The sequence below is a fragment of the Bos indicus genome, chromosome 3 (assembly GCF_029378745.1).
Source record: "Bos indicus isolate NIAB-ARS_2022 breed Sahiwal x Tharparkar chromosome 3, NIAB-ARS_B.indTharparkar_mat_pri_1.0, whole genome shotgun sequence".
Taxonomy (NCBI): Eukaryota; Metazoa; Chordata; class Mammalia; order Artiodactyla; family Bovidae; genus Bos; species Bos indicus.
In genome coordinates this window covers 103,794,105-103,819,408 of record NC_091762.1, presented here as the reverse complement: position 1 = coordinate 103,819,408, position 25,304 = coordinate 103,794,105, and the positions used below count along the sequence as shown (strand labels likewise).

At 44.5% G+C, this 25,304-nt stretch overlaps 1 protein-coding gene across 6 annotated transcripts; it reads left to right on the top strand.

Annotated features, from left to right (window-relative positions):
• Nucleotides 1–21: 21 nt before the first annotated feature.
• Nucleotides 22–25,116, top strand: PPIH (peptidylprolyl isomerase H). 6 transcript variants are annotated; one of them, XM_019957699.2, is made up of 10 exons: nt 22–154; nt 490–554; nt 847–870; nt 1,143–1,187; nt 1,449–1,491; nt 5,698–5,790; nt 8,990–9,077; nt 9,564–9,604; nt 10,231–10,320; nt 24,946–25,116. In XM_019957699.2, the coding sequence occupies exons 1-9, from the start codon at nt 89–91 to the stop codon at nt 10,297–10,299; spliced, it is 534 nt and encodes a 177-aa protein (XP_019813258.1). In that variant the 5' UTR covers nt 22–88; the 3' UTR covers nt 10,300–10,320; nt 24,946–25,116. The 6 variants fall into 6 exon arrangements, with proteins under 6 accessions (XP_019813258.1, XP_019813257.1, XP_019813259.1 ...); XM_019957698.2 differs by lacking the exon at nt 24,946–25,116 and adding an exon at nt 19,273–19,479; XM_070786728.1 differs by lacking the exon at nt 24,946–25,116 and adding an exon at nt 19,273–19,479 and having other exon boundaries at nt 125–204.
• The last annotated feature ends 188 nt before the right edge of the window (nt 25,117–25,304 follow it).

The window sequence follows — 25,304 nt, the reverse complement described above, 5'->3', positions numbered from 1 at the left end:
TGCACCGGAAATAAACGCCTCCCGGCCGAGCAGGGGCATACGATCGCCGGCACCCCGCAGTCCCGACTTCTGCTTCCGGGTCAGAGGCATGGCGGTGGCAAATTCAAGCCCTGTCAATCCCGTGGTATTCTTTGATGTCAGCATTGGCGGCCAGGTGAGGTCTTGGCAGCCAGTCAGCCCGATGCCAAAGGGAACGTGCACGCGGTATGGCAGGCAGATCACCTCCTCAGGTGTAGCAAATTCGGGAAGCCAAAAAGTGAAATCGAACCAGCACTTACCGACCTGCGGGGCGGGGGTGAGGGAGTAGGAAAAGGAGGAGTCTTGCGCATCCTAGCGCCCCGCTGGTGGAGGGACCGGGTGGAACGGAAGAGTAGGCTATGGAGGCGGAGGTGGGAGAGACCAAGCGGCATGGGGGCCCGAGGGTTCCCTGTTCGGTGAAGCCTTCACGGGCTTGGACTGGGCTTTCTGAACGTCTCTCGCCGGTTGCAGGAAGTTGGTCGTATGAAGATTGAGCTCTTTGCAGACGTTGTGCCTAAGACGGCGGAGAATTTTAGGTAAGAAGATGTTCTTTGCTGGATAAACCAAACGAGAAGCTGGGCCTGTCTGTGGAATCTTCTGCCTACCTCTATCCGTTCATTCACCGTCCTTGATATCTGACTTCTCTGGGTATCGCTCTGAATAGTCTTGACCGTCCCCTTTTCAGTTTTTGTTCATCTGTATGCCTGGACGTCTAACCAGCCGATTGGTGGGCTGGCTAGCGCCGACGTCTCCCCTTCCCGCCGAAGTTAGGGGCGCTCGGAGTTGTGATGCCATGGCGACTGAGTCGTTCACTCTTTTCCTTTTCAGGCAGTTCTGCACAGGAGAATTCAGGTCAGTCTCTGACGTGGTTACTTATCTGCTTGCTCCTGAGGGCTGTCCTGAGGCTGCAGTGAGGGTATTGGGGAATCACCGACAGGCCTTGAATGATTGCTGGTGACAGTAATAGAAGGTATTACTATGGGTCTGTCGTCAGTTCATTTGCCTTCTTCGTCTCTCTTCTCCCGACCATCTCTAGAAGAGTGTCTCTGGATCGACTGTATGGTAAACTTGAAAGGCCTGTGTTTACCTGTTACCATCTCAAGTCTCTTTCTTTTTGCTTATAGAAAAGATGGGGTTCCGATAGGATACAAGGGGAGCACCTTCCACAGGTAAGGCCTTTGGCAAGCCATCCTGGGGGACTTTTAAAATTACTATTAGTATGGTTTAGAATTACTTCCTTGGGGGATTAGTCTCTTCAGAGGAAAACAAAACCATAGCATAATTCTTAGTTCTTGAGAAGGGATGTTTTTGTGAACTCAACCGTTGATTTAAGGACTTACTAAAACCAAAGTGATAAACATTATATTTTGAAATTAATGTAATTCCAAACCACAGAATCTTCTCCTAGGATCCTTTGTTCTCTGTTTCAGGGTCATAAAAGATTTCATGATTCAGGGTGGAGATTTTGTTAATGTAAGTATTGTTCCTTTCCTATTAAGGATCTATAACTTTTGTTTTTGTTGTTGTTATTGAAGCTGCTCCTCAGGGACCTGAGAACAATAGCCAAGTTTGCTGGGGGAGGAGGTGAGAATGGAAATATCCTGTGATGGCTGCTACTCATTGCATCACTAGATGGTATATCAGCACTTTGATTAAGTCAGTTCAGTTCAGTTCAGTCTAGTTGCTCAGTCGTGTCCGACTCTTTGCGACCCCATGAATCGCAGCACGCCAGGCGTCCCTGTCCATCACCAACTCCCGGAGTTCACCCAAACTCATGTCCATCGAGTCAGTGATTCCATCCAGCCATCTCATCCTCTGTCGTCTCCTTCTCTTCCTGCCCCCAATCCCTCCCAGCATCAGAGTCTTTTCCATTGAGTCAACTCTTCGCATGAGGTGGCCAAAGTACTGGAGTTTCAGCTTCAGCATCATTCCCTCCAAAGAAATCCCAGGGCTGATCTCCTTCAGAATGGACTGACTTCCAAATCTCAGTCTTTTAGGGCTGGGAACTGACTTTCCCAGCATACCTGTAGGTGATCCATGACAGACCCAAATTAATTGGTCACATGGAATTTAGCTAGAAATCAGTTACAGTTATTTTTTCTAAATGGGGGCAAGTCCCTTTCCAGTGAGCTAAATGCTTATGCCCTTATTTCCCATTCACTTTTGGTATCCCAGTGCCTGGAAAGGTGAGTTGTTATTTTTTTAATCAAGTTCATTAGTGGGCAAGGAATCAGAGTTCTGGAAGGATATTTTCCCTATTCACTAGGAGAACCCATTGAATTAATCCTTCATTGCTAAGCATGATTTTTCTTGAAATGAGATTGTATGCATCCCCATTTCAAGCCTCCTTCGCTTCCCCCAACCTTGCAGGTTTCTGAATAAACCACATTTATGCTTTCTTAAACCTAAATGTTTATCCTTATCCACCCATTTCTGTTAATGATCTGTCTTATTAATATCATTTGGTTAGTCATGTTGCTGTTTTCTTGGATCTGGGAGACATTCTTTATCCTTTACATGTATATTTAGTTTGACTCCTAGGAGTTTTTTAAGATTTCTATCTTTCCTACCCAGATAAGTTTACAAAGTAGCAGATTTGGGGCTGAATCAGAAACAGATATGCTTTGTTTCATCTGTATGATGTTGTAAACTGGGAAATTTTACCGGAAAGTTCTGGAGTTTTGTTTTCTCTGTTACAACTGAAAAGTAGGGGTGCACTTGGCCTGTGTTTCTCATGCAGCAACAATTGGTTGAGTCAAGTAACAGCTCCCTTTAGACGGGTTCAGTTCAGTTCAGTCGCTCAGTCGTGTCCGACTCTTTGTGACCCCATGAATTACAGCACACCAGGCCTCCCTGTCCATCACCAACTCCCAGAGTTCACTCAAACTCATGTCCATTCAGTCGGTGATGCCATCTCATCCTCTGTCGTGCCCTTCTCCTCCTGCCCCCAGTCCCTCCCAGCATCAGAGTCTTTTCCAGTGAGTCAACTCTTTGCATGAGGTGGCCAAAGTACTGGAGTTTCAGCTTTAGCATCATTCCTTCCAAAGAACACCCAGGACTGATCTTTAGAATGAACTGGTTGGACCTCCTTGCAGTCCAAGGGACTCTCAAGAGTCTTCTCCAACACCACAGTTCAAAAGCATCAATTCTTCGGCACTCAGCTTTCTTCACAGTCCAGCTCTCACATCCATAAATGACTACTGGAAAAACCATAGCCTTGACTAGACAGACCTTTGTTGGCAAAGTAATGTCTCTGCTTTTGAATATGCTATCTAGGTTGGTCATAACTTTGCTTCCAATGAGTAAGCGTCTTTTAATTTCATGGCTGCAATCACCAGACGGGTATGTCCTTATTATTTCACCAGTTCCCACCACTGGCTTCCCTTCTTTATGTCACCTACTCCTGTAGGCATTTAAGTTTGCAACCCCTGGCCACAACTGATTGGAGCAGGGCTTGGGGTGACCATATCCTTTTTTATTGGCAGGTAAGAAGAGCTAATATGCTATTCTCTGCGTTCTTTTCTTTTCTTCTCAAAGGTTTCTATACTGCTATATTGTCTTAGCAGGGATAGGACCAACTTCTTATGGGTCATTGCCAGGCACATGTGATCACTTACTAATTGCTCTAGAGTTAGCAGTTAGTCAGCCAGAAGTCTGTCAGAGAGAAGAAACTACTCAGAGCCACCCTTAGGGCAGAAAAAATAGAATGAGCAAGAGGTAGAAGCGGAATTTGAGACCTTCTAAAGTTGGACTAAGAATATTTGCCTGTTTGTTTTAATAATGTGTTTTAAAATTTAAAAAGTAATGTGTTTTTTTTTCTGGTTGCGAAACAAAAATACAAAAATGAAAGTAAATCGTCTCAAGGAATATACTCTTGGCAATTGCCCATCTTATTGTTGCGAAGATTTGTGTGTCAGATATAACTTTTAACAGATTTCAACTTTTAAAAATTTGTGCTCAGTCATTGTGTTTTCCCTTGTCACTATCTTCTTCCAAAACATTCTTGCTAATAACTCCTTACTGTTCCCTTAGGAAAAGACAGTGAATTTATTTGATCAGTCCACTATCATGGAAGATTTAAGTTGCTTTCTGTTTTTTGTCCTGCAAATTAATTTGGTCATTTTCCCTACTCTGGCTTCTGGAGCACAGTAGATAGTATGATTATAGTGAATGATGTATTAACTGATCTTTTCTCTAGGTATTTTTTTTTAAATTGGAAAGGAACATGTTTTCTCTTCCTTCTATATGTATGTGTGTATTTATGTGTAGTTAAAGAAATCCCATGGACAGAGGAGCTGGCAGGCTACATCCATAGGGTCACAAGAGTCAGACATGACTTAGTGATGAAACAACAATAACGACAAAGATACAATAGCTCACATTTACGCAGAGCTGTGTGGATTGCAAAAAGTTTTTCTCATAGACGCTATTATTGCATCTTTTTCCAATGTTGTAAGGAGTAGGTGATATCATTTTCACTTGATAGTTGAGGAAACTGGGGCTCAAAGATAAGTGACTTCCCCAGCTCATAAATGATAGATCTGGAACTCAAAGCCCATCTTTCCACTATACAGAGCTTGGTTGTATCAATAACTTTTAATCAAACAGTTTGAGAGTTTTTTCCCTTCCCTGACTTACATTAATCCCCTTTAGTGGTCTTTGCTCCAGTAAGGGCCCCTTGATTCTGCACTCAGTCAGCGTTTTCACATCCCATCATGTACCCAATATTCTTTTTGTTTACTAACTGGCTGGAAGAGATTGGTCTTTGGTAGTCTCTCAATATTAACTTTAAACCCCTGGGGTTCTGTTTAAGGTACTACAGCAAAGCCTTGGTCAGGTTGCTTTATTATCCTGACTGAAGTTCACTCACCTGAAAAATGGGGAGGATGATAATGCATGTTCCATGGAGTTGTTGAAAGAGCAGAGGGATAACACAAATAGGGTTATGACAAGGTGTTTCGTGGAAGCCAAAGGAGGAAATAGGTCTAGGAACTGGAGAGTCACAGAACCAAGCAGTCCTTCCTTTCTGTTTCTCGAGCTTTCTACACGTGTATTGCAGTGTCTTTTTCTTCTCCAGCCCACCTTGCCGAAGATAGTCACCTGCAACTTCCAGATTTGCACGGCACAGATTCAGTCTCCAGAGAGTAGATATTCTATTTCCTGCTTCCCATAGAAGGAACTCTGATTGGCCCTACATTCTCCCCTCAAATTCCCCTCACCTCGACTTTAGCCAGAAGGATGGTATCTTGTCATACAGACTAGACTTCCAAGAGCCCACCCACCTGCATAGTTGAGAGGAGAGGGGAAGTAGTCAGTTAAATGGATTCTCATACACGACTGCAGGCAAGAGAGTCTTTGGAAAGGGCACTGATTACATATGTAATCACTGTTTCCTATCCTCTGCTTTGTTTGTGTCTTATCCCACCTTTCTAGAGGCCCAGCTGTGTGACCTTTTTTTTTTCCCCTCAGTGAGGTGCCCTAGCCAAGTTGTGGGCTGCACGTGCCTTGGATGGGGCTGGTTTTGATTACAGGAGAGGGTTAAAGAGGTGTGGCTCCCAAAGTGACCTGCAGGAGTAAGAAGACTTTAAAGCATGGAGGCTTCGGGTGCAGCAGCTGTTTCCTATGAGCTCTGAGAGCCGACACTCGCAAGTCATTAACACTTCCCTTCTCTCTGCTCAGGGAGATGGTACCGGAGTTGCCAGTATCTACCGGGGGCCATTTGCAGATGAAAATTTTAAGCTTAGACACTCAGCTCCAGGCCTTCTTTCCATGGTAAGTGAGGACCAGTCAATGTTTGGGGCTAGGTTTACAGCCAGCTGAATTCTGGGTCCCTCTGAGGCGTGGCACAGTCTCTTGGGATAGAAGGAAATGCTTTCCTTCCCTTGCCTGACCCAGGACTCAGCTCTGCCTGCCCACCTCTTTCCTCAGTCTGGTTTGATTTTTTGGCCTGGACCCACTAGCCAGCCAGGGAACCAAACGCAAACTCTGCTGTGTGTTTTCTTACTTTGTGTGAGCCAGGACATGTGGCTGGGCACCCAGCCTTGCTGCTTAGAATGCAGCCGGCTGAGCTGTCAAGACCCAGTGCTCACACACCCGTCACGCCACTCGCCCCTGACTCTCCCTCACACTGCCTGCTGGCCGGTCCCCATGTTCAGGTCACACACCACTCCTTCTCCCTACTCCCAGGACCCTGCCTGCCCATTTACAACCCCACTCAAACATCTTGCTCCTCTCTCCGTCCCCCTGCCCACCTGCTTTAGCCCCCCAGCTACACATCCCTGCTTATTCCCCCTTCACTTCTCCTTACTTACCCCTCACCCCTCATTTGCCCTTACCCCTCTCACCCTGCTTCCTTCTCACTGTCCAACCCTCTCCCTCCCTCTTGTCATCACCTATTTCCCTCTGTCAGTTCCCCAACCCTCACTCCCCCAGACCCACTGTTTACAAGCACATTCCCTGTCTGCTTCCCCATTCTTCCACTCATCCACTCAGGCATCCGTCAAGTAAAAATTGTTGACATCCACTGTTTTAGGCCTCGTGGTAAGGCCTGAGGATACAGATCCGATCCCTGCCCTCTAAGGGGGAAGCACACATGCTGAGTGATGAGTCCAGTGTATAATTCATGCCATCAGGGTACTAAGGGGAGGTCACCTCAGTGTATGTAAGGGTACTATGAGGGCCCCAAAGAATGAGAGTAATTGCTGCAAAGATCCAGAGAAGTTCTCTACCAGGTAAAACAGCCTAGACAGAAGATATGTGACCCTGAAATAGTAGGGTGGCATGGGCAAGGGCCAGAAAGTGAGGAAGGTATGAGAACATAGGTTGTGGATGGGACAGGGAATGAACTAGTAGAGACCACTGGAGAGGCAGGTGGGTCTAGCTCCTGAAAGGCTCTAAATGCCAGAATAAGGATGAGGTTATATGGATTTGATTTCATGGAATGTGGAAAGCCATACACTTTTTTGAGCAGGACTGGTCGACTTTGTGTTTTAAAACGAAGATCCTGGCTGCAGTGTTTGAGTGGCAGATAGGAATGAAGAGGCTGGGGCAGAGAAGCCAGTTAGGAGGCTGCCATGACACTTGGGTGAGCCTGGCGTAACAGACAGTGTACAAACCTCCTTTTAGAAAAGTCAGGCTGGGCAAGCATGGTACCGTGCCAAAGGGGCTTAGGTGGGCTTGGGTTGTCGTCATGAGGATTGGAACCCCTCTAGGTGTGTGCCGCTCTGTTAGCATCTGGGGAGGGGTCAGAAAAAAGTGGAAGGAAACTTTGCTTTCTGCTGCCTTCAGGCTGACACTGGTTAAGCTGTGTTGTCACCATCCTGTAGCACAGTTGTTTTAATTGTAGCAATTGTAGCACAATTGCTTCCATTCTCCACTAAATCATGATGAGTTCCTCAAGAGCAGAGACTGAGTCGCATTGATCTCCTAGCCTGACTACCTGATACAGAAAGGTGCTGAGCAGATACTGATGAATGACTGAAAGATACGCAGAATAAAGGCTAATGTTGAGCATATTCTCAGCAACAACTTTGTTTGCATTAATTCATTTTAATCCTCAGCATCCCTTTGAGATAGTGCAAATGAGGAAACAGCGGCATAGAGAGGTTATGCAGCTAAACTAGATCACAGCCAGTAGTGGGGCTGGGATTCAAGATAGATCATCTGGCTCCAGAGCTTGTTCTCTGAACCAGTAAGCTATTCTGCCTGGAAGACTGGCTAAATGACTGACAAAAAACACATGTCGTATGACTGTTTTCCTACCTGCCTACTAATAAATGTTTATACATTGAGCAGCAAGGTAGATAGATTGGAAAAATAAGAGGGGGGGGGGGGGGGGCGGAGAGAAGAGAAGAAGGAAGGAAGAAGTGGGACCACTGAGGAGTCTGTCCTCATTCCAGAGTTAGGTCTGTTCTCACTGGCTCAGGCAGTCCTTGCTAATGTGAGATGTTCCTACATACGTGAACAAAAACCAAAAATAGTCTCTCATCTCACATGGGGAATTTCTAAAATATGAAGTGAAATCCCTTCTAGACAAAGTCTTTAATGTATTTCATACAAATTTTCATTCCTTCAGTGTTAAACACAGACTCAACTAACTTAAATCCATTAAACATCCACTGAAGGCTAGTGACCTGATGGTGTCCAGTGTTGTTTCCATAGCATTACTTTTATGAGACCTGTGCCTTGAATAGTACTGGTGCTTTCAGTTTTCCTTTTTCTACTCAGTTTTTTCCAAAACAAGGGAAGTATGCAGTGAAATATTCACATAGTTACACAGGCACCTGGTAAGCCAGTGCTGCTGAAACATGACATGGGTTTGCTGATTGCTTTGTGTTGTCATTATATAATGTATTGTGAAGTGTAATGATACAAAAACAATTTCAAGAGAGGAAAAGGGAAGGGATATGGCTGGAGAATTTCAGATCCTCAATTTTAAAAACTAATTTTTCCTATAGAATTCAGCAATAAAGGATTTGGGGTATAGCTGTAAAAAGCACGTCATTAATTAAACAGAATCTTTTTTCTAGCATGGCAACTTCTTTCACCTTAAATTTTTTTATTACCATTATTTCGGGAAAGTACAGAGCCATTCAGACAAAACAGTTTATGGCCCAAGTGACGGGCTTTTTGTGAGCTGGTAGCTAATTCTTGAAGTGTGATCCAGTTATTGCCAGTACTGGCCTAAATACAGCAAATCAGATTCCATTAGCAATTTTTTCCATTATAAAATTCACACTGTAGGAGACATGTGTAGTTATTGAAGGGTCTAGCTCTTTGAGGGCAGAAATTGTGTATTCTGTTCCTCTCTGTGTCCTTGGGTCCTAGGTCAGACCCTGGCTCACAGTCGATGCTCAGTCAGATTTGCTGAAAGAGCACAGAGGAGTCAGGGCTATAGTCTCTTTTAGGGAGTTTGGCCCTTCAGCTAACATGGCCAGGAAAACTCACAATGTGTCTGTTTGGTTTCCATCAGGCAAACAGTGGTCCCAGCACAAATGGCTGCCAGTTTTTCATCACCTGCTCTAAGTGTGATTGGCTAGATGGGAAGCACGTGGTGTTCGGTGAGTCCTGTTCCTGTCCTAGTCCAGGTCCCCTCACCCAGAGTGGAGCTTCTAAAGGAGCTGGTCCCCCAACTCTTGTGCTCGACGGGTGTAACTGTCCTGGAAGTCAGGAAGGTGGAAGCTGTGGTGGGTGGGGAGGATATGTGGTTAGAGGGGATGACGAGAGGGCCATATGATGTAGTGAGTAGCCACCTGGGCAATGTGACTGTGTAGGTATGGGTGTGTCTGCGGGGGATGGCAGCATTAAGAAATACCGCATGGGCAGCATGGTGCAGTGGGGCTTTGCAATTGTTTTGACCTAGATATGAGCCCTAACTCTGCTCCTTACTACCTGTGACCTTGGGAAACATTTCATTTCCACTGAATATTAATTTTGTAATGTTAGTCTGAGGTTCAAATAAGATAATGGCTGAGAATGGGCCTTGCGGGGCTGGAAAATACTATGCAAATGAGAGTACTCAAGTCCAGCTCATACTCTTCCCACAGGAAAAATCATTGATGGACTTTTGGTGATGAGAAAGATTGAGGTGAGTCCTGTGGTGCTGATCTCCTCTGTCTCAGCCATTCTGGCCTCGTACTACCTGACTAGTATTGAGGAGCTGGAGAACTTGTTTGGCCAGTCTTCATGGGGAGGAGAGACCGTGTGCCTCCCAAGGGTTCTGGGCCCTAAGTTAGCCTCTCTTGTGCGAACTGAGCTTTGGCCTCTGCTGACTCTTTCACCTACTTGATGCAATCCTCCTCAGCATTGTATTCAAGGTTCTTCATGACTGAGTCCCTGCCTCCCTCTCCATGATTTCTTTTGCCCCTTCTGCCGCTGCCACTTCCGTGTTCTAGTCACATCAGGCTGCTAGCCCGGCCCTAAATATGTATACACATCCCGCCTCTTGCTCCTTCCTGCCCCAGTCTTTGCTCATGCTGTGTCCTCTACTCTGTCTTATAACTTATTACATTTTTATATGTCATGAGTTTGATGGGTGGAGTTTTTTTTATTTTTTTATTTTTGAGATTATACATTTTCTCTTTGATCTGTATTATATTCCTGTCAGATCAGCCTGTGAGCCGTCAGTCCTTAGCACAGGGGCTGGCAGGCATGGGTAAGTGTGTGGTGAGGGGTGTCAGAGTGGAGGAATCACCACTGTGCTTTCTCTCCTAGAATGTTCCCACAGGCCCTAACAATAAACCCAAGCTGCCTGTGGTGATCTCACAGTGTGGGGAGATGTAGTCCAGAGGGAGACTGAATCAGGTAAGTGTGTCTTTCCTGATCAGGAGTCAGGATCCCAGAGAGGGCAGCACGGTCTGGTGGAAAGCACTTTAGACTTGAAGATGTGGGATTGAGCACATTTTCTCTCTGTGTGACCTGAGAGAAGTCGATTCCCTTCCCTGAGCCTGTTTTTCTCATCTGTCCGATGGTGATAATGCCTGTCTCCCAGGGTCACTGTAAGGATCAAAAGAGAAAGGTTGAGTGGGACACTTCATTTTTCTAACACATTATAGTTTACAAACTATCAACCTGAAAACCATCAGACACTTTGTGACAGCACTGTTAGACACTCATTTCATTCAGTAGTCCCACTTAGAAAGACCTGGCTGCAGTCCTGGGTGATTGGGAGCAGCCTGGGCAGCCAGAAGACTCTCTTGTCAAGCTTCTCATCAGAACTGATGCTGCAGTCCCAGGTCATGACTTTGTGTTTGCCAGAGTCAGAGGTGAATGTGACACATTTCTCAGCCCACAAAGACTCAATTCCTACCTAGGCTTGCTACTCACCGCCCACTCTGTGCTGGACATTGGACATGGAGAGTGGGAGAAAAAGTGAACGATGCCTCCACCTTTTAGGAGCTTATGGGGAATAAAAACACATTCTCAGAAGTGATCACTAGGGACTTCCCTGGTGGCCCAGTGGCTAAGACTCTGCGCTGTCAATGCAGGGTGCAGGGTTCAATCCCTGGTCAGGGAACTAGATCCTCCATGCTGCAGCTAAGACCCGGTGCAGCCAAAAAAAAAAAGAAGTGATCACTAGTAATATGAGTGATGTTGTTAAGTGTTAGTATGAGTTCAAGAAAGAAATTGAGCACGTCCAGCTAGGTAAAGGATGGTAGTGCTTTGCCTTTCTTTCCTTTTTTTTTCTTTAAATTTTCAAACCTGCAGGATAATTGGAAGAATAGTACATTGAAACCTATATACTTTTCCCCTAAATTTGCCAATATTGAACATCTTTTTTGTAGCATTTTGCTTTGGCTTTTGTCTCTTTGTCTTCTTCTTTCCTTTCTTTCCCTTACTTCATTTCTTTCCCATCTGGAAGTTGGAGGACTTCTTGACACCTTACCCCTAAATACTTCAGCAAGTGACTCCTAAAAATAAGAACATTGTGCATAACCACAATAATATTGTCTGATATACAAGTTCAAACTTCCCCAGTTATCCACAAAGTAACTTTTCTAGCTCTTAAAGAAATCCCATCAGGATTCACATATTTCATTTGGTTATTTATTTTTAGTTAGGAAAGCAACATAATTCACCTGAAAATTTTCACACAGAGCAGCTAAAGCTCCCCTCTCCTTGACAGTTTGCCCCCCACCCCCATCTGCATCCCCATCCCACTGCTCTCAGAGGTAACTGCTGTATCAGTCTAATGTACGTCCATGGGGCCTTTTCTTTGCCAATCTAATTTGGGGAGGTTTTGTTTTTTCCTAAATGGCATCATACTATTGAGTTGGCCAAAAAGTTTGTTCAGGTATGTCCATAAGATGTTACAGAAAAACCATATGAACTTTTGGGCCAACCCAATATTTGTTCATCGTTTTATTTCCATTTGACATATGTCTGGAAGACTTTTCCTATACCATTCATGTAAAAGTATGTAGTACTTAAAACTGATATGCTCTATATTTGTAGCATATATCTGAATAATTACAAATTTTATAATTATACAATTTGACTTGAATCAAGTGTACATTTCTGCACCTTAGTTATTTTTTATGTTGTGGCCATTTTGTCCTGAATATATGTTAAAAAAAAATTGGCAGTGGGTTGCTTATCTTAACTTTGGTGATATCCTTTGTTAAAGAGAAGTTCTTCATTTTGATGAGATCAGAATTTTTAATCTTTTCCCTTGTGTTGTGTTTTAATCTTGTTTAAGAAGGTCCTTACTCCCTCAGTCATAATGCCTAATGTTTCTGTAGTTTTTCTTACAAAAGTATCTAGAATTTATTTTTCTGGATTCTGCCATTTTTTTCAAATGCAGATCTAGTCAAATACTAGAGCATCTTAACGATTATGCATACCTCCATCTGCGACTTACTTTATGTTCACAACATCTGGCACTTAAAAGCATTCAGTTAACATTTATTACATGAGTTAGAGAGAAGGAGAATGTCAGGCATTTTAGGCATGGATCTGGTGTGAGCAAATGCCAGGGCAGGAATGCGCAAGTGTGTGCTGAAAGCTCATGTGGACCCTTGTCCAGCAAATGCTCCCTTCTCAGGCCCAGTTGACACGCTGAACTGTCTTTTCTGCTGCTACTGGGGGCCCCAGGCTCAACCTGCTATCCCCATGCCCTCACTGTGGTTCATCCCCCCTCCCCCTCTTTTCTGGGCTGAACTAAAGTTGAACTCATTGGTCCTTTTCCTTCTAAAGACTGACCACTGATCACCACTGGAGGACAGAAGATCATTAAAAACAGTAAAGTTTTGAAATCCTTTTATGTTTGCAGCCTTTTCTCTACATTTTTCTGAGTCCCTTACAAAAAGTTACTGGAAATCTATGTTAGGAGTTTGTCTTCTGAAGGTGGCAATCATCAACCCTCCTCTCCTCACCTGCTATGAATGAACGTCATGTAAACCTTTGCCTCTACAAAAGCCCTTCTTTTCAGCCTACAACCCCAAGCAGAACAAATCCCACGGGTGCCCTTTGATGCTCCAGAGGTCCTCTACAGCCATACTGTCCAGGAGGCATTCCTTTCTGCTATGGTGGAAATGTTTTGCATCTGTGCTGTCCATTATGGTTGCTTCCAGCTACATGTGACCGTTGAACACCGAAAATGTGCCTGCTGTGACTGAGGGACTCAATTTTTATTTTTATTTAACTTTAATTAAATTTAAAGAGCGACATGTGATACCTTCAACTTAGTCTTCTAACCTTGACTTGCTCAAAATTAAATCTTTCTTAGCTTATATTTAGAGACAATAGAGTAAAAGCAATTGTATCATTTAGTGAATATTTCTGGTGCTCAAATTCTGAGCTAAGAACCTTACTTTAATTATCTCATCTAACTTTACCAAGTTGAAAACTCGTAGGTTTCAAAGTGTAGGGAATCTAAGTGGTAGTCTGACCTTAAGGCATTGCACAGATAGGGTCCTCACTTTGGGTTTCTGAGTAATGGATTTGGGAGAAAGTGGGGAAAAGAGGTGAGTAATTCCCCCAGGAGTATGGTATCCTTCCATCATGTTTCTCTCCAGCTGTAAAGTTACAAATATCTCTTAATTTCTAAAGGAGTATTTCAGATCCCTCAGGTAGTGTCTGGGTGGAATAATGTTTCACCGCCAGTATAGATGATGTTTTTAAATCCTCCTACCCCACTCCAGTACTCTTGCCTGGAAAATCCCATGAACGGAGGAGCCTGGTAGGCTACAGTCCATGGGGTCGCTAAGAGTCAGCACAACTGAGTGACTTCACTTTCACTTTTCACTTTCGTGCATTGGAGAAGGAAATGGTAACCCACTCCAGTGTTCTTGCCTGGAGAATCCCAGGGACGGGGGAGCCTGGTGGGCTGCTGTCTATGGGGTCACACAGAGTCGGACACGACTGAAGCGACTTAGCAGCAGCAGCAGGCAGTATTTCTCAAACTTTAGTGCACATATGAGTCATTGGGAGGTCTTGTTACCATGCTGGTTCTGACTCAGTCAGTCTGGATGGGACCTGAGGTTTTGCATTTCTGACCAGCTCTCAGTTGATGCTGACACTGAGTAGCAAGGCCACAGGGAAATGACAGCCTGTCTTTTAATTGAGAACTCACCATGTTCCAATCAGAAAAGACACAGAAGGAGATAATCTTTTGATGGTATCAGTCCAGCAGGAATCTACTGCCTTCAAATCAAGAATTCACTTATCAGGCATTTGAGGCCTTGTGCCTAGGCGCTAGAAATAGAGGAATGTAGGAAGGAGACACCTGTCTTCACAGGTGAAGTCACTCAATCAGCTGTACCTCCTATGAAGTCCTTCCTTTCACAACTTTTGTGCTTTATCTTAGATCCTGACCTTGGTTGTAGTGAAAATGAAGTTTTCTATTAATATACAACTCTAGATGCAGAAACCTAGGTTTTATCTCAGTGGGTCCTTTGAAAGCTTTTTATTATGAATTTGTTTGAAAGTGAAAGTTGCTCAGTCATGTCCAGGTCTTTGCGACTCCATGGACTAAACAGTCCTTGGAATTCTCCAGGCCAGAATACTGGAGTGGGTAGCCTTTCCCTTCTCTAGGGGATCTTCCCAACCCAGGGATCAAACCCAGGTCTCCCTCATTGTGGGCAGATTCTTTACCAGCTGAGCCACAAGAGAAGCCGAAGAATACTAGAATGGGCAGCCTATCCCTTCTCCAGCGGATCTTCCCAACCCAGGAATAGAACTGGGGTCTCCTGCATTGCAGGGGGATTCATTACCAACTGAGCCATCAGGGAAGCCTGAGTCTTATCATCAGGGGAATTTGGGGAACAATGAATTTAAAGAAAGATCTCTACTGCTTGACAGCACCAGATCTGGGGATCACAGAGGGACTAGCAGGGCTGTCAGAGTGCACAGCCACTCTTTTCCAGGAGACTCTCAGGCTTTCAAAACAGGATTTTCCTGCTGTAGAGTGCACTGGGTTCTTGGCTACTTACAGCCACATGGCGGAGGTGTCGGGGTGGTGGAACCTCTGTTTTGAAAGCCGGAGAGTCTCTTGGGAAAGAGTGGCTGTGCTCTGCTAGTCTCTCTGTGATCCCCAGATCTGATGCTGTCAAGCAGTAGAGATCTTTCTTTAAATTCATTGTTCCCCAAATTCCCCTGAAGATAAGAATCACATAGGAGCATTTGTTAAGACTACCAATTCCCAATCACCCTCCCCTACCCCTCAAGAGTTTGAGTGAATTTGAGGTAGGATCCAGGATGCTATGTTTGTTATAAGCATCTCAGAGGCTTCTTACCAGAGAAATGTGGGTAACCCTGCTTTAGGTGGTGCTGGATGAATGTTTTTTTAGTATTGTCTCTTAGGAGAAAATATAATTAGCACAGCACATAATTTTACACTATCATAGCTTACAATGAGGTATTACTCAAGTTCAGATAGTCAGTAGGTTAAAAATTAATTGCACGTGTGGATGGTGGCTATAATAAGAGATGTGAAGCTGCTGTTGTAATGACTGAGTTTAAGTCCTCCTAGGCAGTATTTCTCAAACTTAAGTCCACATCCCAACCTGGGATTTCCTGTAGATGTGATACATTCCTGTAGAGGAAGATGCTGAAAGACACCTTGGTTAGACACCTTGGCTAACTTTCATTCATTTCACAACTAAGAACTAATTAATTAAGATAGGCTCCATGCTGCAGGTGAGGCTACAAACTTGGAAAGCCCAGTTCTTGCCTTCAAGGAACTCAGTCTCTTAGGGAAACTGAAAATTACAGGACAATAAAGCACCGGACTAGAGATTTTAAGATGAAGGAAAATGAATACTCGTGTCTGCCTGGAGTGTTTAGGAAGACTGCAGGAGAGATGTTTCAGCTGAGTACAAGAATGGAGCTTGTCAGGTAGCTAAAATGGGAGAGCATTCCAGGCACAGGGAATAGCATGAGCAAAGGTACAAACCGCAGGAAACAGCAGGAAGTGTTAGGGAGACTACAAGTAATTCAGTACAGCCAAAGCAAGGTGTGAAAAGCAAATAGAGGCGAGGCTACAGGAGGCCAGGACAGACCTAAGAACCGGCGCAGGCTGATGTATTCATACGTTAACTCCACGGTGGGGCTGAGCTTTAGGCAGTATGTACAACTCCCTCCAGCCCCCTCCCACCCGAGGGTGAGAGTCCACCATGCTTCTGAGATACCAAACGGTGGCCTGACTGTCCAAAAAGAACCAGGCCAGGGGGAGCCACTCAAGGTTTTTGAGCAGAAGAATACCATTACTGACTTTCTTTATTCAGAAGTGTGGAGGACAGGCTGGAGGCCAGTGAGATGCCCCTGCAGCAGTCTGGACAGAGAGGTTCCACGGAAATACGGGTCTAGGGAGCAGGGCAGCAGATATCTGCATACCTGCTGGGTGTGTAACACTGTTCCCTGCCCTGAAAGTCAGAAGCCCTGCCAACTGTACAGGGCAGGGAGGAGAGAATGGCTCTATTCCAGTCCCTCCAGTACAAAGGCAAAGCTCCCTGCCCTGAAACCCAGCATGTATACAGAGTGATACATCATGTCCATGGAATACTATATAGCCTTAAAAAGAAAAAAATACATCTGTATGTGTTGGCAGATTTCTAAGATACATTAAAGGACAAAGTCAAGATATAGTACATTAATAAACATGATGCTATTTAGAATTACTCTTTCAGAAATTACTGGAGTGATGGATTGCTGACTGGTAGTAATGGTTACCTCTGCAGAGTAGAGATAACTGAAGACTTTCTTTTCAGTTTATGTATATGCTTGAATTTTCTACATTGGGCATGTATTTTACAATATAAAATTCAGATACACAGAAATACATACTGTGTATCTGCAGTTTTAACTAATCCTAGTTCCTCCAGTCCTTCCCAGGAGCGTGTGGCTAACGTCAGTTTATGAATCATTCCCTGGTCCCTTCCTGGGTGTACCCACCATACTTGGTTCATGTCTCTATTCCCACATTTAACACAGTGTATCATGAATGTGTTGGTCTGGTTTTCTCTAGACTCAGAATTCCTTGAAGCAGGGACCATGCCTACTCACAAAGTGCCTGGGCAGGGATTAGAGCTTAGGTTCCAGTTCAGTTCAGCTCAGTCCCTCAGTAGTGTCCGACTCTTTGCAACCCCATGAATCGCAGCACGCCAGGCCTCCCTGTCCCATCACCAACTCCAAGAGTTCACTCAGACTAATGTCCATCGAGTCAGTGATGCCATCCAGCCATCTCATCCTCTGTCGTCCCCTTTTCCTCCTGCCCCCAATCCCTCCCAGCATCAGAGTCTTTTCCAATGAGTCAGCTCTTCGCATGAGGTGGCCAAAGTACTGGAGTTTCAGCTTTAGCATCATTCCTTCCAAAGAAATCCCAGGGCTGATCTCCTTCACAATGGACTGGTTGGATCTCCTTGCAGTCCAGGGGACGCTCAAGAGTCTTCTCCAACACCACAGTTCAAAAGCATCAATTCTTCGGCGCTCAGCCTTCTTCACAGTCCAACTCTCACATCCATACATGACCACAGGAAAAACCATAGCCTTGACTAGACGAACCTTTGTTGGCAAAGTAATGTCTCTGCTTTTGAATATGCTATCTAGGTTGGACATAACTTTCCTTCCAAGGAGTAAGCGTCTTTTAATTTCATGGCTGCAGTCACCATCTGCAGTGATTTTAGAGCCCAGAAAAATAAAGTCTGACACTGTTTCCACAGTTTCCTCATCTATTTCCCATGAAGTGATGGGACCGGATGCCATGATCTTCGTTTTCTGAATGTTGAGCTTTAAGCCCACTTTTTCACTCTCCACTTTCACTTTCATCAAGAGGCTTTTTAGTTCCTCTTCACTTTCTGCCATAAGGGTGATGTCATCTGCATACCTGAGGTTATTGATATTTCTCCCGGCAATCTTGATTCCAGCTTGTGTTTCTTCCAGTCCAGCGTTTCTCATTATGTACTCTGCATATAAGTTAAATAAACAGGGTGACAATATACAGCCTTGACGTAGTCCTTTTCCTATTTGGAACCAGTTTGTTGTTCCTTGTCCAGTTCTAACTGTTGCTTCCTGACCTGCATACAGATTTCTCAAGAGGCAGGTCAGGTGTTCTGGGATTCCCATCTCTTTCAGAATTTTCCACAGTTTCTTGTGATCCACAGTCAAAGGCTTTGGCATAATAAAGCAGAAATAGATGTTTTTCTGGAACTCTCTTGCTTTTTCCATGATCCAGCAGATGTTGGCAATTTGATCTCTGGTTCCTCTACCCTTCTAAAACCAGCTTGAACATCAGGAAGTTCACGGTTCACATATTGCTGAAGCCTGGCTTGGAGAATTTTGAGCATTACTTTACTAGCATGTGAGATGAGAGTAATTGTGCGGTAGTTTGAGCATTCTTTGGCATTGCCTTTCTTTGGGATTGGAATGAAAACTGACCTTTTCCAGTCCTGTGGCCACTGCTGAGTTTTCCAAATTTGTTGGCATATTGAGTGCAGCACTTTCACAGCATCATCTTTCAGGATTTGGAATAGCCAACTGGAATTCCATCACCTCCACTAGCTTTGTTCGTAGTGATGCTTTCTAAGGCCCACTTGACTTCACATTCCAGGATGTCTGGCTCTAGGTCAGTGAGGTCCCAGAGCACCATGCAACTTGTACATTCGTACATTTTTGTACATTCTCCTTGAGGACCCGGGATTAGACTTCTGTCTGAGCGTGTGCTATGATGCCAGGACCCACTGTGCTCTGGAGGAGGGGGAATGTTAGCCATGTTTGGGGGGAGGGGTACACTCAGTGGTAACTGAGTGTACTCACCCCATTCTTTTAGTACAGCCAACTCCAAGGCCATAAACAGAGGGTGTGGACTTTCGTTTCTCTATAGCCCTGAGCCCAAAACCTTCAAGGAAAAGGGATTGCTCTTTGTCTAGAGCTCCAGAGAGCCATCAAGGTCTGGCCGAAAGCACACAGACTTTGTAGCCAAGTAGACCAGGAAGCCCCATCACTATCAGGCCATTAAACCCCTGGGAACCCTAGTTTTCCCCTTTGCTTAATTATAATATATACTGCACAGAATTGTGAGGGGTAAATAATAAATGAGATAGTGTATTGTCTGTAAATACTATTAATAGCTTCTTCCTTGGGTCTTACGTAATATCCCTCTCCACTCTGCTGTAGGGCACCAAAGGTCTGGCCTGTGGCAAGAAGCAGAGCGGTTCTGCTCTTTGGGGAAAGGAGGGTTTGGGGTGCAGAGGAGAGCTGCGAGTGTTTTCTCTCGTGGCCGATCCCCTCTGAGCTGCTTCTCTCTTCCATCCCTCGCAGACCCTCCACCTCTGCCACTGGAGGCCTTCCCTTGCTCGATGTGATACTCTTGAGTAAGATAACCTGGACTGGCCCCTGTGTTGGCTTCCGTGCTGGCTGCTGCCCCATTTGATCAAGAAAGAGACCTTGGAAGCATCACAGATGCAAAACCCAGAATTTTATGTTTAAGTTTTCAACTGTAAATAAAGTTGTTTTTTTTTTTCTTTGTATGTTGTGTTCTTCTTAAATGGTTGTAATGATACCCTACCTCCTCATGCCTTAGCTCCAGCTAGGAGAACTGGCTCTCCCCAGAGACCAGCATTGCCCAGAGGCAGGCTTTCGCTATGCAGAGTTGATGCCTCAGATTTATAAGCAGTTGTAGCAGCCCCCTCTTAGGTTAAAGCTAATCAGACAAGACAAAGCTCCAGGGCCTTCTAGCACTATTTGTTCCAAAGATGTTTCCAATAGGTTCCATTTGGTTAGTTCTAGAGCCTGTAGGTGAAAGGTCACTAGCTTGAGATATTTGGGGATGGAAGACCATTTGGTAGAATGTGGCTTAATCATGATGAAATGGGAATAATTTAGTTAAAAATCTTGGTTTGAATCTGAAGTCACTTTTTAAACAGCTGAGGTCTTGAGACCTTCTCCTCTCAGAACCTTGGTCTCCTCATCTGCAAAATGGGGATAATATTACTATTTTGTAGTACTGTTGAAAGGGTCAAACAAGAGAATGAATATACGAGTAACTTGTAAACAGTAGCACGCGTTGGAAAATATGTTTTGAAAGGAAATAGCCCAACATAAAAAGATCCCGTTGAGTATCATGTTCAAGAGATGAAGGGAACTCCCTGGTATTCCTTTCATGAGGCAATGTGTGTGTTATCCCATTCCTACGTTCTCTTGGCTCATGGCAGGGATGACTCATAACTGCTAGCAGCAGGCTACTGTAGCTAGCAGAGTAGCAGAAAGCTAAAGTCTCTGATACAACAGGACCAGCTTAAAAGTGCCATTTCACTGTACTGGGGGTCAAGGAAGATGGTGAGATGATCAAGGGCCTCTGTTGTATGGATATTTGCAACTCTGTCTGGCTAAGTAAACAGGATTCAGGGGACACAGGAAAGAAGGGGCTGTGGAGGAGAAATCTTGAAGTAACTAAATGGAGTAGAATTATAGACAGGAGGGAGGATGAGCAGCTGGGATCCTGAGTTGACAGCCCCGATGGGACATCGAATTAAATTACACTTGGCACCTATATTCTATGCCAGTGTCTGTCCTGGGCACTGGAGCTGTGAAAATGAATAAGATGTGACCCGTGCTTGTGACAGGGACTAGGCAGTTTGGATTCAGTGCAGTGTTAGAATGTGAATCCTTATGAAGGCAGGAAATTTGGTCTTGTCTTTTTTTACTGCTGTCTCCAGCACTAGAAGAGGTAAGCACCCAGTAGCCAGTAAGTGCTCAATAAATAATTGTCATGAATGGTAGTGGTATGTTTAAGGTGCTATGGAAGCAGGCGGAGAGATAGGGGGTGAAAGGAAGAGGCAACATTTGAGGTAAGTATTGGCAAAAAGCAAAGGAGAAAAGGAAAGATATAAACATCTGAATGCAGAGTTCCAAAGAATAGCAAGAAGAGATAAGAAAGCCTTCTTCAGCGATCAATGCAAAGAAATAGAGGAAAACAACAGAATGGGAAAGACTAGAGATCTCTTCAAGAAAATCAGAGATACCAAAGGAACATTTCATGCAAAGATGGGCTCGATAAAGGACAGAAATGGTATGGACCTAACAGAAGCAGAAGATATTAAGAAGAGGTAGCAAGAATACACAGAAGAACTGTACAAAAAAGATGTTCACAACCCAGATAATCACAACGGTGTGATCACTGACCTAGAGCCAGACATCCTGGAATGTGAAGTCAAGTGGGCCTTAGAAAGCATCACTACGAACAAAGCTAGTGGAGGTGATGGAATTCCAGTTGGCTATTCCAAATCCTGAAAGATGATGCTGTGAAAGTGCTGCACTCAATATGCCAACAAATTTGGAAAACTCAGCAGTGGCCAAGGACTGGAAAAGGTCAGTTTTCATTCCAATCCCAAAGAAGGGCAATGCCAAAGAATGCTCAAACTACCGCACAATTACACTCATCTCACACGCTAGTAAAGTAATGCTCAAAATTCTCCAAGCCAGGCTTCAGCAATATGTGAACCTTGAACTTCCTGTTGTTCAAGCTGGTTTTAGAAGGGTAGAGGAACCAGAGATCAAATTGCCAACATCTGCTGGATCATGGAAAAAGCAAGAGAGTTCCAGAAAAACATCTATTTCTGCTTTATTGACTATGCCAAAGCCTTTGACTGTGTGGATCACAATAAACTGTGGAAAATTCTGAAAGAGATGGGAATACCAGACCACCTGACCTGCCTCTTGAGAAATCTGTATGCAGGTCAGGAAGCAACAGTTAGAACTGGACATGGAACAACAGACTGGTTCCAAATAGGAAAAGGAGTACGTCAAGGCTGTATATTGTCACCCTGTTTATTTAACTTATATGCAGAGTACATCATGTGAAATGCTGGACTGGAAGAAACACAAGCTGGAATCAAGATTGCCGGGAGAAATATCAATAACCTCAGGTATGCAGATGACACCACCCTTATGGCAGAAAGTGAAGAGGAACTAAAAAGCCTCTTGATGAAAGTGAAAGTGGAGAGTGAAAAAGTGGGCTTAAAGCTCAACATTCAGAAAACGAAGATCATGGCATCCGGTCCCATCACTTCATGGGAAATAGATGAGGAAACTGTGGAAACAGTGTCAGACTTTATTTTTGGGGGCTCCAAAATCACTGCAGATGGTGACTGCAGCCATGAAATTAAAAGACGCTTACTCCTTGGAAGGAAAGTTATGACCAACCTAGACAGCATATTCAAAAGCAGAGACATTAGTTTGCCAACAAAGGTTCGTCTAGTCAAGCTATGGTTTTTCCTGTGGTCATGTATGGATGTGAGAGTTGGACTATGAAGAAGGCTGAGCGCCAAAGAATTGATGCTTTTGAACTGTGGTGTTGGAGAAGACTCTGGAGAGTCCCTTGGACTGCAAGGAGATCCAACCAGTCCATTGTGAAGGAGATCAGCCCTGGGATTTCTTTGGAAGGAATGATGCTAAAGCTGAAACTCCAGTACTTTGGCCACCTCATACAAAGAGTTGACTCATTGGAAAAGACTCTGATGCTGGGAGGGATTGGGGGCAAGAAGAGAAGGGGATGACAGAGGATGAGATGGCTGGATGGCATCACTGACTCGATGGAGGTGAGTCTGAGTGAACTCTGGGAGTTGGTGATGGCACAGGGAGGCCTGGCGTGCTGCGATTCATGGGGTTGCAAAGAGTCGGACACGACTGAGCGACTGATCTGATCTGATTGGCAGATTGGTTGGAATTAGCCTGGAGATAATGGTGGGGAGGGCCTTCTAGGAAAAGGGAACTATATTCTTGGGCCAGAGTCTATACGAGATGGGGACCCAGTGAAAGTTTTGCAGAGGAGATTCTTGGAATGAACCCACTGGCTTTTCACATCACTTAAAGGTACACACCAAAGCTGTGGTCACCTGGGCTCTCAGGGTGACAGGGGGACTCTGGTGTAGAGAACTCTCACCTTGAAACAGGAGATGAATTTTGACATGAACTTTCTCCTCAGTGCTTCAGTACCATCTGCAGTGGTAGATGTAGCTACAAGGAAAACTAGTTTCGTATTTCTTAAATCCTTCATCTATCTTCATGTGCATTGAGCATGAAGAGAGAGCTTAGTAAAGTAATTGGATGAGTAAGTAATGATACTTCTAAGTAACACTTTAAAGACAAATGTTACAGAATTTATTGTTCTGCTTGAGAAGCCATCCCTTCGAAGCAGTTACATAGGGAAGGTCCCTCACTTATTCTCAAAGGTGCTGCTGCTATTATTCTAAGTGTCTTTATAACTCCACTTTGCAAAAAAGCTCTCAAGCCTCTAAGGCACACTTTTAAATGTCCTCAGTGTTGGCAGAATTGCCTTTGAGAAACATTTTCTTTTTAACAGTCAAAAGTCACCTGGAGCTGGAACAGATGAATAGCAGCTCTGGGGCTGCAAACCTTTTCTCTTGGATTACTGGCACTGCTGCCTAGATAACCTCTGCTGCCATCACCTCCTTCTCCGATCCATTTTCTACATCACACCGTATTTAATACATTAAGATACCATGTGTCAGGGACTATGTCAGATGCCTCAGGAACTGGTAGTCCTATAGGGAAGATGTAAGGAGTGCAATACAGTGTGTGAGAGGAAGGGTCTCCTAATCTAGTAACACCTGAGGCAAGATGCAGAGGATGAAGAATTAAGCAGACAAAGGAGAAAGGAAGAACAGAGGGAATAGAATGCAGTAATTCAAAGGAAGCAGTTGTAAAAGGGTCACCTGGAAGGTTGGACAGGGGATGTGAAAGAAGATTGGAAGCTAAGTCTAGAGGTCATGCAAGGTCCTGCCAACCACATTAAGGAATCTGGACAATTCTGTGGGTGGTGTAGTCACTGAAAGATTTTAAGTAAGACAGTGTCATGATCAGATGGCGGTTTCAAACACGATGTTGGCATGGGGACTATTAGAGTAAGAAAAAATGATAACTGCAGTGCTCTAAGCCAGAGTTTGGCAGGCCAGGTATTTTCTATTTTTCAGTGGTTCATGAGCTAAGGATGATTTTTAAATGTTTAAATAGTTGGGGGAAAAGGGTTTAAACAGTTGGAAAATGTAAATATTTTGTGACGAAAAACTGCACGAGATTCAAATTTCCATAAGTTACTTTTTGGGGGGAACACAGATGCACTTGTTTACTGATTGCCTATGGTTACTTTCAGGCTCTATAAAGTTGAGTGGTTGAGATGGAATCATCTGACCCCTAGAGAAAAAGTGTGCTTACCCCTGCTCTGGGGCTTCCCAGGTAGCTCAGTAGTAAAGAACCTGCCTGCCAGTGCTGGAGACATGAGTTCGATACCTGGGTTGGAAAGATCTCCTGGAGAAGGAAATGGCAACCCACTCCAGTATTGTTGCCTGGGAGATCCCACAGACAGAGCAATATGGTGGGCTGCAATCCATAGAGGTTACAGAGAGTCGGACAGGACTTAGCAACTAAACAACCACCCCTGCAATGAGCACTAGATGATGATGGCCTACATTAGAGTAGCAGCAGTAGGAATAAGGACTGGATTGGCATATAGAGATTTTCTATGACTGATTCAGGGAGGCGTTTAGGAGGTGGAATTGACAGCCTAAATGATACCGATGGGGTAAGGACTACCACACTAGCCGCCTAGGCGGCTTCCCTACTTCCAAGGTAACAACCCATTCTCTGCTCCCTAGCAATACAAAAAAAAAAAAATTCCAGTCCCTATTTCAACTCTAAAATTACCCTTCTCACTATTGCCCTCAAGTTTCAGATAAAATGTTCCTAATTTAACCCTGCCTTCCTGTATAACCCAGCGTCTTCATTCTGGTCCTGTGTAACTACTTTACTTCCATTTTCCCCAGACCCCATCTCTTCCCTCTGTGCCTTTGCATAAACCTCCATGTGCTTGAAGTAGGCTACCTTCTTCCCACGGCCACTCCCAAAACGCTTTGTGCATTAGCAGCGCTGGGGTGTTTGGTATGTCGCATTTTGAATTTGTGCCTTCATCCCTAGGCTGAGTTTAAGAAGGCTGCAACTGGCGAACTTGTCCATCCCCAGGAGATAGCAGACGCCTAATAAAGAACGAAGGTGAAGGGCTTCATCTACATTATGTGGCAGCCTCAATTATGGCTGTTGTAAGAATAAAATGCCTAGCTTGCGCAATAAACGTGAGTTGAAATTAAATCTTTTTTGTGGCCAATACAAAAAGACGTGAATACTTAACCAGACAGTCCTGTGCTTGGAAGGCAGGTCCCCATGGAGTACACCCCCGCCCTCCGCCCTCAATATTTTTAACAGGGGCTTCCTAATAGCTAGCATGATCCCCCCCGCAGAGTGACTGGTTCGCCGTAAACCGACGCTCTTTGAATCCA